This window comes from Ambystoma mexicanum, chromosome 4p, assembly GCF_040938575.1.
Source record: "Ambystoma mexicanum isolate Mex_15411 chromosome 4p, UKY_AmexF1_1, whole genome shotgun sequence".
Taxonomy (NCBI): domain Eukaryota; kingdom Metazoa; phylum Chordata; class Amphibia; order Caudata; family Ambystomatidae; genus Ambystoma; species Ambystoma mexicanum.
In genome coordinates this window covers 1,196,505,862-1,196,520,323 of record NC_090927.1, presented here as the reverse complement: position 1 = coordinate 1,196,520,323, position 14,462 = coordinate 1,196,505,862, and the positions used below count along the sequence as shown (strand labels likewise).

Here is a 14,462-nt window from a genome sequence, read left to right as displayed (position 1 = left end):
TGAGCCACTGTCTCTTTAAGCTAGAGCAAAGTTGCAATGGGGCAGATGAAAAGGAAAGAACACAATTATACAATGTTTCCCCTGTGATCAGCCATAAGCTTTTCATACTTACAGAGTGCTGAATGACAGGTTGACACTGTCCCTTTTAAAGACCAAAGCTCTGAGAACCAAGGAAAGCATGTAGCGTACAAAGTATTTTTTCTTCAAAACCAATAATGGGAGCTGCTTAATGATCAGAGGCACTCTGAAATGCCCTATGATATGATATGTCATTTATAACGCAGTTGTACACAAGTGTTTCTAGGCACAACAAGACAAGGGAGGGAAGACAGAGAGAGGACACGATAAACGATCTTACTAGGCCTTTTGTCATTCAGATTGTGCAAGTGCGACAACGCAAAGTGCATGGGGAAAGGAGCGGGGGAAGTGCCAGGGAGAGGGAGGGGGAAGTGCAATCAGGGCAGCATTGCTCTGAGTAAGTGCAGCAAGGGCAGCGCGGCTCTCGGTAAGTGCAAGGAGGTAGGGGACCGTAGAGGTGACTCACAGTGCAAGTTCATGCAGACGTCAGAGAAATGGTCCAATTTCCAGTAGCACTCGCTCAACAAGCCTACAGATCAATATGATGGCGCGTTCATTTAATTGGAGAGTGAAATGTCAGCGCTCATGTGGGGAACCAACAGCAAATCCAAAAATGTTCTTCCTTCTTTAACCTTCCCTAAACACCCACAGTCTTCAGGATACCCACACACACTCAGCAACTGCGCCAATAATGAATATAGTATTCACATTGGTGGATCATCCCTTTGTAGGGGTGGACCAGCTTCAGCAATCCAAATCAACGACAGGTGAACTAATTGCAGCCAGCCAATAAAAGCCCCTCTTCAGTTCACTGTCACAGGTACAGACCCTCTGAGAAATCCCAGCTCAAGCGAAGGGGTAACAGTGTAATGTTCCCCAGAGCCCCAGTCTGACTCTGTGGACATTTGCAATAGGAGCTTGTGGACAAACTCTGAGGAGGATCAACAAAGGAAGAGTTAGGGGTAGAATGGTGAGCAAGGAATGAGTTTGGTGGAGGTTGAAATCGGGAAAGGAGTTTGAAGATGATAGAAGGATTAAGTAGTTTGAGGGAGGTTGGACATGAGAGGGAGGAATAAGTCCAGTGGAGGAGGTTAGGTTAACAAAGGAGGACATTGGTTGGAATCATTAGAAGGAGGTTGGTTTGGGGCCAAAGGAGGAGTTTGGTCGGACTAATCAGGAGGTAGTTGGGTTAAGAAAGCACGAGCCAGTTGGTTGGAATCATCTATAGGAGGTTGTGGAGGAAGTTGGTTGGAATCATCTATAGGGGGCTGTAATAGAGAGGATGAGGTTGGTTGGAATCTCCTGTAAGAGGTTGGGTTAAGACAGAAGTAGGCAGTTATCTGAAAGCTGTTGGGTTAAGAGAGAAGGACATGGTTGGTTGAATGGATCATTAGATTGGTGGGATATATGTAGAGATTAGGTTGTGGTGGAAGACACATAGGGGAGATTGGTTTAAGTTACAAGGAGGAAGGTGGTTTGCGACCAGACAAGACTGGAGGAGAACTTCAAGGAGTACAAGAAACTAGCATAATTATAGCTAGCAAGATCGGGAAAGTATGAGAGGGCACATTTATCCCAAGAATGGGCCTAGGGGTGACACCCCAGCATAAAGGTGTCAAGCCCATGAAGGGAAGATGATCACATGGCATGGGAGTGAGGAGTAGGAAGTATCAGAATAGGAGTAGAGAGGTAGGGAAGAGAGTAGGAGTCAGGAATCTAAGACAGGGATGTGAGATAGACCCTCCTAAGCAGAAAGAAGAAGGGTGCTGTAAACCCTTTAACACTGAACTTGTGCTGACCCTCAGAAACCACAGTGCAAACAAAGACTCCTTTACTTTCACATGGGTATTAAACTACAGTGTCCAATTGTTGCTGCGGTCTCCCTTGTACTAGATGCCCAAAAGCAAGAATAGTTTTCACTGTTTCCAACTTGGCCTTGTCATTGTTTTCCCACAAAGTTGACCGGGATCTTAGACCCATCCCCCACTTGTGCTTCTTTTCATCTAATCTAAAATGGCCTTGAATCAAATGTATCTTCACTGGTTCATCTGATCCGAGAATGGCTAATAGTTTAGGATCCAAGGCTAATAGTTTGGGAGACAATATGTCACTTTGTCTTCAACCATACTACATTAGGGAAAAGCAGGTTTCTCACAAACCAATTTTTCCTTTCTCAGTCATCCTCTCCTTGAAGCCAAGATGATTGTGAGTGCCTCTGGTAAGTATGCTCAGTTTGATGGTAACCTTATTGCAGCTAACATGGGGACCTGCAAACCCTCTGAACACCTGCAACCATTGATTCTAAACTGTAGGTGAACAGGGATGTTGGCATAAAATCAGACCGATCAATACCCACTGCTAAACATAGTGCATGGATCACTAACTCTTTCATAGTATAGTTGCTCTAGTGCTTTGTTTATCAGTGCACTATATACTAGTAGGGACCAAATGAAATGCAAAAGAAATAATAATGAAAACAATACTCAGGATAGTCTTCTCCCAAAGGTATGTCTTTCCTGTTGTGTGAGTAGCGAAGCCTTCGAACCCCTGGAGTGAATGTCTAGATTGATGTAGTTCCTGAGAGGCTGCCTCCCTTCAGGTGTTGCATGTTTACAGGTGTCCGGGACCTCTTATTGCCGCTAGTTGCCTGCTTTCCAGGGTCCTGTTCCCCAAGATGGTCTCTGGCACTAAGTACTATAAGTATACGTATCTGCTGTCATGGCTGGCAGGGCAGAATAGAGAGGGGTCTCTGGGTCAGACTGAGTGCACCCTAGACTCTTCTCTAATCTGACTATAACCTTCCTGTGTCAAAACTGTCTAATGTATCCCCAAACTTCTCAGATTCGGGACTGCTTTGTTCATGCACTCATTCCTCCTCACCTGAATCTTCTGATGAGGACTTGTGTCTTCGCCCCTTTCTCCTTGTTGCCTTTTTTTGTGAAGGGGAAGAAGCCACACTGTCTCCCTGATCGAACAGGAAAGCAAAGGGCCCCTTCCTGAAGAGACCGAGAAGAGAGGAAAAAAGCGGAAGCTTAAAAAAAAACCTCTCTTGCATGTAGGATCTTAATTGCAGAGTAGCTGTACAGTAACTCCAGGTAAGTTTGAACTCCAGGAAGGTAATGGAACTTGTGACAGGACTTCTGATCACGTGATGCGAGGAGTTGAAGGCAGTCTATGTAGCATTGACCGGACTTCTGATCACGTGATGCGGGGAGCTGTATGTATCTGTGTAATATTCTGATGGGATGGAATCTGTGGGAAAGGAAAACCAGGAACGAGGAAAGCAACTGGAGGCAGTCGGCGGACAAGGAACCAAAAAGAAAGAAAGAAATAAAGGAAAGCAGTTAAGAAACGGAAAAGCCGAGAATCAGCTGAAAGCGAGATGCAACGAGTAGAAGAGGGAGGGGCAGAGGAGAGAAGGAAGAGTGACTAAGGAGGGTGCGAAGAAAAAAAGGAGAAAGATAGCGGGAAGGCAACAAAACAGCGAGTTACGAGGAAAATAGGACCCAACGGCTATAATGGCAAAAAAGGAAACGGAAAGGAAGGAGGCACCGGGCTGAGACCGGGTAACAACGAAACTAGGCAAAACCAGTAAATAACACAGAGCGGGTCACGCAGCGTTACGAAAGAAAGTTGCAACGTGCCGATCAAAGACAAGGGGCGTGGTTAAATACGGAAGCAAGGAACCAGGAGAGAAAGACTAGAACAAAACAGGAAATGACAAACAGAAGTGGAACATTATAATGGCGGTGAAGCTGCCATCGGCTCTATAGACTCCAGAGAATCCTTCTTGCAAACGGCATGACATCCTGTCCCCATTTTGTACATCCCCCCACCATCTGGGTCTGACTAGGGCCAACCTTTCCCACTGGAACCTTTTACTCTATTCACCTGATGTGTTGGTCTGTCAGTTCCAAATTCTGGTGTGGGAACCCCCCGCCCTCAACAAGGGTCCCTAGCTTCTACCTCCTCTGTCTACCACCATCTCTGCCCTTTGTGTGGAATCCGATGGTGTCACTTCTTTCACCAACTGGACCTTTACTATCACCACCTCCTTCTGTTCCTCCTTTGCTCCTAATATTACCCTTTCCTTCTTATGTTCAGTTTCCACTCCCATAGTGGCCCCTTTCTCCTGGGCCTCTCTTATTACAACCACCTCCTTAAGTTCACTCTTCACCTCCTGATGTTACCACTTTCTTCGCAGGCTCTCCTGCTACCACTGCCTTTTGCTGATCGCTGTTCACCCCTGATGTTACCTCTTCCTTCTTATGTCCAATACACACTCCTGCTGTTGCCACTTCTTCTTGGGTCCCTCATACTACAACCACCTCCTTAAGTTCACTCTCCACACCTGATGTCACCACCTCCGTCTAGATCGCTTCTGCTACCCCTTCTTCCTTCTGTTTGCTCTCCACCCTGGATGTTACTTCCTGCTTCTGAGTCTCTCCTGCTACACCCTCCTCCTTCTGCTCACTCTATACCCCTAATGATATCACTTCAATGGCAGATCTCTTTTGCTACCACCACTTACTCCTGCTCACTCTCCACCCTTGATGCTATTGCCTCTTTCTGATGTGAACTGCCTCCTCCTGGGTCCCTCCCACTACCACCAACTCCTGTGCACTTTCCAACCTTGATGTTATCACCTCTTCCTGAATACCTCCCTTTGTTCACTCACCACCCTTGATGTTGCTGCCTTGTTCTGCTGTCAATTACCACCACCTCTCCAGCCTTTTCCATTCTCTCCATCTGCTGCATCTTCCAGCGCTTTCAAATTTCCAACATCCTCCAAAGTTAAGCCTCATGTGCTGTTCTGATCTTCCCTGCAGCTGCCTGCACTGAGGTGAGGACTGCAGTGAGTGTGTCTAGCATATGGATTACTGATCGGAAAAACACACTGTGTAAGCCTTCTGCAATGCACAATTGAGTATTAGCCTGGTGTGCACAGTAGTAGGATACTTTGTTTCCCCAACATTCACTGCTTTCCATGTGAGTTTCTCTATGTTTGGGGAGTTGTGGACTTAAAACAATTTATCCGTGGACCCCAGCGTTCTTTGCAGAGGCTGCAGACCTTCTAATACATTTTCAAATCAGTTTTCTTATTGGTACTTGTGGAAATAACTTAACCTTTCAAAACACTATCAGAGCATTATGACCCCTGCCTCACAAAACATTAATGGGGATAGGATTGTCGTACCCTAGGCTTGACCGCTAACCCCTAACCCCTGACCTATTATCTTGCACTCTTCCTTGTACATCATGTTTTAGTAGTTGCTTTATGATCAGCTAATTCCCAGACCGCTTGAAAAGTCAGATATTTTGGGTACGATCTCTTAAATTCATGTTCACAGTAATATTTGTGACATGAACCTAATTTGTTAAGAAATGGCATGAAAAAATTAAGATCCATTTGAAAGTAAGGTTCATCTCAACTTTCCCAATCCAGCGAAGGCTTTGTGTTTGACACGATTAAAAAATTCCTCCAAGGTTGAAATTAACATGTTTAATAGCACTTAGCTTGCACTTCCTATAGCTTCCAAAGTGCATTAAAATGTAATAGTTGGAAGGTTTATGTGAAAATAAGTAATTGTTCATATGTTTTTCCTAGTCGCAGACAGTTTGGGCCTAAGAACAAGGAAGAAGTGAAGATCATCGAGCATCAGACACAGTATCTACGTTTAATGCCACATCTTGCAACAGCTTTAGCTCTCACTTTTACAAGCAGGTAAGTATTTAACGCAAAGCCACGTTAAGCAGTTTGTGTGCAGTCCAAGAAAAGTAAAATTAAGAATTTAAACAAAATCCTATATGCATCTACTGCAGATTCAATGACAAATATACTTATACGACAGATTCTTTATTAAAGAATTTTCATTTTCACAAGATGGGACCAGGATGTTGTTCAGTTCTCATTTTTGAGTCGTCCTACTGGCCTGCTGGTCTTTTAGTCCTGTTGGAACTTGATACTGGACTCAACAGTCTTCTATTTATTCAGCTTAGAAAAACCTCCCATCTGGGTGTGCTGTGTAAGGCATTAACATAGATGTTCACTGAGGACTAATCTGTATCCTTATATTGTCTCGTGCCTACTTTCACCTGTTAGTGCACGTGCAAATGTTTCAGAGGAGAAAAGTGAAAATGAGAGAAGAGATAAAGGACAAAAGAACAATCTGTAATAACCATGTTTTAGCAGACCATTGTAATCACTGTCAACAAAAAAGAAATGTATCATCTAAGTGCTTTTGTCTAAAGTCCAATTTTTGATTCAGTTTGACCATCCATATCCCCCTGTGGTGAGAGACCATCCCACGATTTAATGGGAATAACCCCCCACTGTGCACCTCCCGGGTGGTGACATGCATTCAATTATTCTCTTTTTGTGCCATAGTGTTATTTATTCCATGTGTCATTACGAGTTGGAAGCAAGGTATGCCCCTCTGTATTACTATTCTGTTGTGATCCAAACACCTATGTGTGTTGTTATTCTCCCTTTGAAATAAGCTTTGCCCATGTTCTTACCAATTACTGGGTTGCATGCTTATTATTTGCCAATTCTCCATAGGATCAATCCTGTGCACTTGGGTACTTGCCGTAATCCGATCCTCACAGCTGTTTTACTTTACCCTTAAGTGGTGGGTATAGCTTGATCTGAAATATGAGACAGAGGGTATCTTTAGTCTAGCTGTGCTGTTCAGTGGGCCTGTGTCCTGTCTTATTGAGTAATCTTACCCTTGTAAATCCAATGCTACTTTCACTTTATGGCTCCATAATTCGAATGCCTGTTGCAATCCACGTGATACTTCAACATGAAGGCTTTAATGCCTGCCTCTCTGCGCCTAAGAATGCACACTTCCACCTATGCACACAACTTTGCTACTGGGACGAGGAAGAGGACTGTAGAACACATCTGAAAGTCAGTCATGTCCCAGTGAGAGAGTTAATTGTATTCAGGCAAAGGACTTGCACCTGCAACCCCTTAGGAGGCTACAGGTGCATATAAAAAGGAGTGGCCCACATGAAAGAGGGGAAACGCCTGGTAAGCCAGGGAGCCGTGGAACAGGCTGCAGAGGAGAAGCTGGTGAAAAGGACGCCGTCGACTGCAGGAGAGCAGGAAGGACGCCGAGGCTGGCGAGAGCCACAAGAGAGTCAAGAGCCCTGCAGAGCTCTGAGACGTGCCCCCAGCTGGAGCTGGGGGACACAGAAGCTTCCTCTTTGCTGCAGGAGGCCGCAAGAACGCCTGGAAGTGGCGAGCACGGCTCGCCGATGCTCCTGATTTGAGAGAGGGGAGCAAGTGAAAGCAGAAGAGGTTCGCACAAGCACCTGGAGGAGCGCTGTATACCGGTGAGTGGCAGAGAGAGAGCTCTGGTACCAGCGAGCTCCGGGGGCTTAATCTGGGCCCTTGCACGATCTGAATGCTCACAAGGCCTAGTAGGACCGCTTATTTCTCTCTATTCACTGTTATTATATTTGCCTACCAATCCCATGTTCCCTTCCTGTTGCCCTGTGTGCGCTTTGAAACACAATTTACTTGATGTATAAGCACCTTACAAATGCACAATAAAATCAAATAAAAATAAAGAAGGGCTCGAACAAATAATGCACACAATGAGGGGGTCTGGAGACCCAATGGACATAATTGAGTTTCGAGAGAATTACCAAGTACAACAAATATTGAATACCGAACTAAAGAAAAGTTATGCACAAGTGAAATGAAAATACTACATGAATGGAGAGAAAGTGATGTTGTTGTTAAACCTTTATTCGGTGAAAGCCATCAGATAGTTAAAACATGCATCAAACATAAGTGAATACAGACCGATTTAAGATTCCACAAAAGACAAGTAACATCAGAAATACCAATACAAAGATAGTTAAAAAGTCAATTTGATGAAACTAGCAAATTTTTCCTCGTGTTATGCCCATCGGATATACAAGGAAACAAAAAATACAGTATATTCACATTGACAACAGATTTACAATGGTGCATAGCCTCTCTGGTTATTCTCACCCTAAGGAAGATAAACAGTGGAATTAAATATTGTTTCCTAAGCTCCTTTAGAGCAGGACAAAAGAGAAGGAAATGGACAACATTTTCATCCTCCTTCACAAATTGGGCATCTTTTGTTCTGGTTTTTGTCCCAGTTGGCAGTAAAGGACCTCGTCGATCACGTGTATGACAGCATCTCAATACTTAGCCAGGCCCGGAGTTCCCCATACCCTGAGCCAGTAAAAAACAGGTCTCCTTTCCACTTTATCGCCTATAGGACCCATGTCACCCTCCATCCTTACTACTACTGTTGGCGTGCTTTGTGGAACAAATAGAATATTCCTGCAAAATTTGTTCTGAACCACTGTTAAGGGGGCAGAGTTACCATATGCCCAAACCTCTGACCCAAAGATGATATATGCTTTTGCTTGGGCATGGTACACTGCGAGGACTGGCTTAATTCCTCCTCAAAAACCTTTCAGGGCCCCACTGGTTTTTCCAATGTGGTTTTAGCCTTTGTGAGCTGTGGAAGCCACCTACCCCCTGATGAGATGCGAGTGCCAAGATAATCATACCATTGCACCTGTTCCAATGTGGTACCTTCCACTGTAAAATCTGGACCCCTAGTTCTAGGGTTCCTTGGGACGAAGACCTTCAACTTGGTTTTACAAGCATTGATCTCCAGCCCAAGGTCACCATGCTACTTTCAAAGCAGTCCAACGCCTGCTCTAACCCAATCAGCGACGTAGACAGCAATATGGCGTCCTCCACGAAGAAAAGTGCAGGCATCCTAACCCCCCCCCCCCCCGAGTATAGATGGATCAGAATTGGCTACCAGGAGAGTGTCAATAATGGAGTCTATGTAAGTACAAAATAACAGAGGGGCCAAAGCACATCCTTGGCACACTCCCTATAAAAGCCTCAGGGTCTTAGTTATGTTCCCCTCCAGGCTCCATCGAACGACTGAATTGTTGTTAGAGTACAGTCGCTGTATGGGCATCAAAAGGTATTCTGGGATGCTCCTGGCCCAAAGTGCCTCCCACAGCTGCCCCCTAGGGACGCTGTTGAAGGCCGTCTTCAGGTCCACATACACCACATAAAACCTAGTCTTAGCAATTAATAGATGTTTCTGGATAATCAAGTGGAGCCTAAAACTCTGATCCACCGTGCTTATATGCCTGCCTGGAAACCTGCTTGTAGATTATTTAATGGCGATGTTCCGTCCACCCATGTCTGTAGGTGCTTCTAGATACTCTTGGCAAATATTTTTCCTGCATCATCAAGGAGGGAGATAGGGTGGTAATTTGATGGTGCAACCCTATCCCCCTTCTTGTATATTTGGACAATTACTGCCCCATTCCACATGTCCGGAATCACGCCACTAGCCAGAATTGAGTTAAAGACCTTGGTCATTATCGTCACCCAAAATACAGGCTCGCTCTTGAAAATGTCTATTGGAATATTATCAGCACCTGGTGCTTTTCCTACAGGCCCGAGACCTCAATGCCTCTTCTACCTCCCGCAGATTTAATACCAAATTGGTCTTCCCATTCCAATCATCTATGATGTGGGATGCCAACTTGTCACTATCAATTACACATGGGGAGCAATAGAGAGCCTCTAAGTGTTTATACGATATGTCAGGGGTATACATTCCAGCACAGACACGTCACCCTTCAAGTCCCTGTCAGTAATAGACAACAAGAATTTTTTAGATTCCCCTGCGTTAGCATATTCCAGCATCAGAGCCCATTTCTCCTTCATGTACACCTGTTTCTTACACTTTAGTAGAGTTGTATACTCTCTTCTTAATGCACGAAGATGCACCCTATCCAGTTGTTTGGTCTTCAAATATGGCATCAATTTGTGTTTGCCCTCTCTGCAAGCCAAATCAAACCATGTTTCCCCTCTATTCTCATTCCTGGGGTTTACGCATGTACTAGTGGTAATAACAGGCTGGATTTCTTTTACCATTTTCCCAAATTCATGGATATAGTTGTCCTCACAATCCCCAGAGCACACCTGTTCAATTTTCCCCACTATTGAGACAATAAATCCTTTCAACAAGATTCTTTTGCCACAGAATTGGGCACTTCACGGCACGCCATGCGTGTCCAGTGATCACAATTTCAGCATGGGTAATAGAACACCTGGTCTCCCCCCTGGTTGAACCCCTCAGGGAGAATACCAGGGGACTATGATCACTCTCCAAACGCTCGGCCACCTCAAATACCAGAACGGTTCACCAGTCTTGGATGAGAATCGGGATATAATCAATTCTAGAACTGCCATTCATTCCATAGTAAGTGTCTTTGGCAGGCTGGTCTGAAGGAAACTGACCGTTGCATGCCCTCAGTCCCAGATTATATAGGACAGGACTCCATTGCATATTTTTGGGTTCTGACCCATGAGTTTGCAACTTCTTGGGGGCTGTCTAATGCAGCGTCCTGGTCTTCTGAAGATCACTCAAGTTCCTTTATGGGTTTCAGCTGCATAATGAAATCCCCTATAACAGTGTTCTCATAGCGATGGCCACCATTCAGTTCCCAACTAGCCACACATTCTTCAAGCTCTACAATGACATTTGATTGTAATCGCTCTTTATGCCTGTTATAGAGGTTAAACAATCATATACAGCAATGCTCAGGCGTGCTGATTGCCAGCTGCTACAAGTTAGAGCAACCTGCGCTAATCTCTGTAACCTCCCAATACATGGAGGCCTTTACCCAGACAACTAATTCCTTGTATGGTCTTCCCTTCGTGCCCTTGTTAGCATGAATAGCGAATGAGGCATACCCCTGCATAGTTATCTCATCCATAGCCCATGGTTCTTGCAGGCCAATGACATTGAATCTCTCCAAACATTGAACCCATGCACTGTATCTAACATGATAACCAGCCCCTGCAATATTCCAAAATATCAGGTGGGTGACAGCTCAGCATAGGCAAGTCATCCTGTCAATTTTCCGAGCGCAGTCAGTCGATGTCATTCAACTGTGTGGCTGACAAGAACTTTGCCTACACTTAGGCCAGTATCAGATCCTCAGGCCCCAACAATCTGTCTATTCGTAATGATTGGAGTTGAAGATGGTTCTATAGGGGCACCCATCATCTCTGGTGCAGTCTATCTTCGGGCAGTATTGATACCCGGGGAGGGTACGATCGAGCTTCAATTGGCCAGAGCCCCTGTACCAGCTTGTCGTCCCTCAAGACAATCTCAGTGTAATCCACCCTCCTATTTGGTTGACTGAATCTTCTACAAACCACAATATCCTCCAGAATGACGGAACCACAACCCCTCTTGTGGCAAATCCAATGTGTAATTTTATTGATCAATGCCTCTCTGTTTTCAAAATACTCCTTTGATAACTTTGGGACATTAGTCCTAAATATAGATGTGACTCTATTACTCATTGGGGTCTTTCTTATTAAGTTATGTACTCTTGGTCTTCTTATGGAGTCAGTGGGAAGGACATTATGACTTTGCTTTACCACAGATGCAGCTTGGAATAATGTGGGGGGCCCAGTGCATAACAATGTGTTCTGGCTAATAGGGCCTCTCTCAGCTTGCCTCCCTATGACCTCAATGAGGGGACCTGCCCATGAAGGGCATTAGCAGCCGCTACACTGCGACTTGCTCCTTTGATTTTTAGTTGATGGTTCCCGGAGGTACTGCAGTCATTCACTACTTGATACACCGGGGCCTTCTTCGGCAAGGGAGATGAGGGTCCTACAGAGTGGGTCATTCTTTGTCTATCTCTAATTGTCTGTCTAACCAACTCTACCTTTAGCTCCTCTACTTCTTCCAAGATCTTACTCATAATCACCTAGACATTTGCCATAGCCACCACAACTTGTCCCATAATACACTCCATGGTGTTGCATGGGGACCTGGGATCACCCTACCTCCCATTTTTTTAATTTGGAGTTTTGCTTATGCTCCTTTGTGAGACCCTCAGAACCTTTATTGAATAAATGTTTGACTATGGCTTCGGTTTTCGTTTAATACGTTTTCCTCCCGAGTTGCGAGACTCATCCAAGCTTGGTGCAAGCTCCTGCCCCAAGATCAAAAACCTATTTGACGTTGGGACTGCAATTTCAACCACCTCATCCTGGCCATCAATATCAGCAGTCACCGGCAATACTTCAGGGGTCATCACTGGGTTTATAGGTGCTGGTAGAAGCAATAATTCCTCGAAGTGACTGGGGGAATGTGTTCAATTATACATTGAGGCGCCTGATCGTCCACAATTGTTTTACCCACAGGAGGGATATTTTTTGTACCGTCCTCCTCCTCTACGTTAGGGCCTACTTCGAAAACCACATAAGGTTTCATTTTCCATGCTTCCCAGTTTTCCTATCGTAGGGCCATTTTGTGGCCTAGGCCTATTAGGGTGCCATGATCAATCACTATGGACTGTAGTTCCTCAGCATCCTCCTCTACTATACAATTTGATTTTGCTCCACTCTTCCCGCCACTCTCGGTTTTCCCATCTATATCACTCAACAAACGCCTTTATTTCTGTAATCAGTACATTTACTTAATTTATCGCTTTGACATTTTTTTGTGTGTAAATTAGATTTTAATGGTTTTGAGAAACACAAAACATCAAATGATACAATCCAACTAGAGGGTGCAAGCCCTTTGCAAATAAATCAAACGTTGAAATGTTCCACTTTTTCTACCCTCTCCCCCATTCTCAGTTTGACACCTCCCCTTACACATGGATTTTCAGACTGCAAACAAACAATTCAAACCCAGTGTGGTCTTGGAGGCTCAGGTGAAAGCATAATGCATGCCCTGTGGTGGCTCTTGTTTCTACCCGGGCTGGGCCGGGTTCTAACGTATATCCCCGCGACCCCTTATCTCTTTAGCCAAAAGTGTTACAAAATTGTTGTCATTCCATCTCTATGGATGAATTCCCACTCTGGATTTCTGCAGTGATTTTTTTTCCATCAAGGATATGCACCTTTGCTATGTTGGTCCATTGATTTAGGGTTGGAAGCATCCTCCTCTTCCAGTATCTATCACAGCATGCCCTAGCTGCCAAAAAAGGAGGAAGTGAACCAAAGGGGGAAGGGTATGCCACCAAGCTTCTTGCTTGTCCAGCCCAAAAAGTACTAACATTGAGTCGGACCCACCCACATCTTTGATCATGCCACAAGCTCTGCCCAATATACTTGGATCTTTGAAGAACCCCACAACATGTGCCAGTGATCTGCCCTGTTCCCACAACCATGCCAACACTGAGGGTTCACTGTGGGGAATATTTTAGAAAGACGCGTTGGGTCGTATTGCCAACAGTGCAGTAGTTTCAGACCGTGGAACTTATACTGGCAAGATATTGATGTTTTAAAGTCCCTCCTGCACATCAATTGCCAGAGATGTTCATCCAAATCTATACCCAAGTCCGTTTCCCACTTCTGGCGAAGTCCCTGCACTACTCACCACTTTGTCTCTAACAAGGCCCATTAAAGGAGTGAGATAAGGCCCTTCATCTCATTGTGCCCATCAAGGACCTTTTGCACTGGGGTGGGATCTCTCTGGATTTGTTCCTTCCTCTTTTTATGCAGTGAAGATCCCCTTCAACTTAAGGTAAAGGAGCACCTATAGTTTGCCTATACCTAGGCTATCCGCCAATTCCTGTATCCCTATGAACCTCCCTCTTTCCCACAGTTGACCCACTCTGGCAAGTCCTCCCTTGAACCATTCCTGGTATCTCTCCAATTCGGGTATGTCGTCTCGCACTGGGGGGCCCAGCTATGACTCTTTGGAGAAGACCACATAGTGATTCCTCCTGTCCTCCCTCCTTTCCCTCCTAATAGACCCTACGAAATGGGTGTTCACAGATTCTCCTCGGGAGCCGGCCCCTTGGAACCCAGAGCCATTACCCTACTGTTGCCAGAAGCCTATGTTGGTTTTCTAAGTTATACCCACTGCCTCACGGGGTCCTCCCTCAGGTGTGGAACCATTGCTCTGAGCTCTGTAATAGAACATCAAGTCTGGGAGCCCCAGACTTCCTCAATCTTTTGGCAATATTAACGTCTCATATCCCACCCTAGGTTTCTGATTCTGCCACAAGAACCTCAGGATCCGTGCCTTGGCCTCTTTCAATAGAGTCTCTGGGGCACTGATTGACAACATTTGGAAAAGATATAATACTCTTGGGAGAAGGTTCATCTTTATAGCCTTAATCCTCCCCATCCACGACAATTGTCCCCTGCCCCAGGTTGTCATCTCGCTAAATAACTTTATGAAGAAGGGAGGGTAAATGGGTTGAGCCAGATCCTCGCCCTGTCTAAAAATGGTAACACCCAAGTATCTGATGCTCTCCAGCTGCATTTCCAACCCCAGGGGGCTGAGCACCTTGACATCCCTACGGCAGTCTTCGGAGAA

The 14,462-nt window shown here is 45.1% G+C and overlaps 1 protein-coding gene across 2 annotated transcripts in view; it reads left to right on the top strand.

Moving 5' to 3' along the window:
- The window catches only part of ACOXL (acyl-CoA oxidase like), a 1,650,624-nt gene that overhangs the window by 1,078,821 nt on the left and 557,341 nt on the right, over positions 1 to 14,462 (top strand). For both annotated transcript variants that reach the window (XM_069606843.1, XM_069606844.1), the window contains one exon: positions 5,687 to 5,803. In XM_069606843.1, the coding sequence (XP_069462944.1) occupies positions 5,687 to 5,803 (117 nt within the window). The remainder of the gene's footprint in view (positions 1 to 5,686; positions 5,804 to 14,462) is intronic.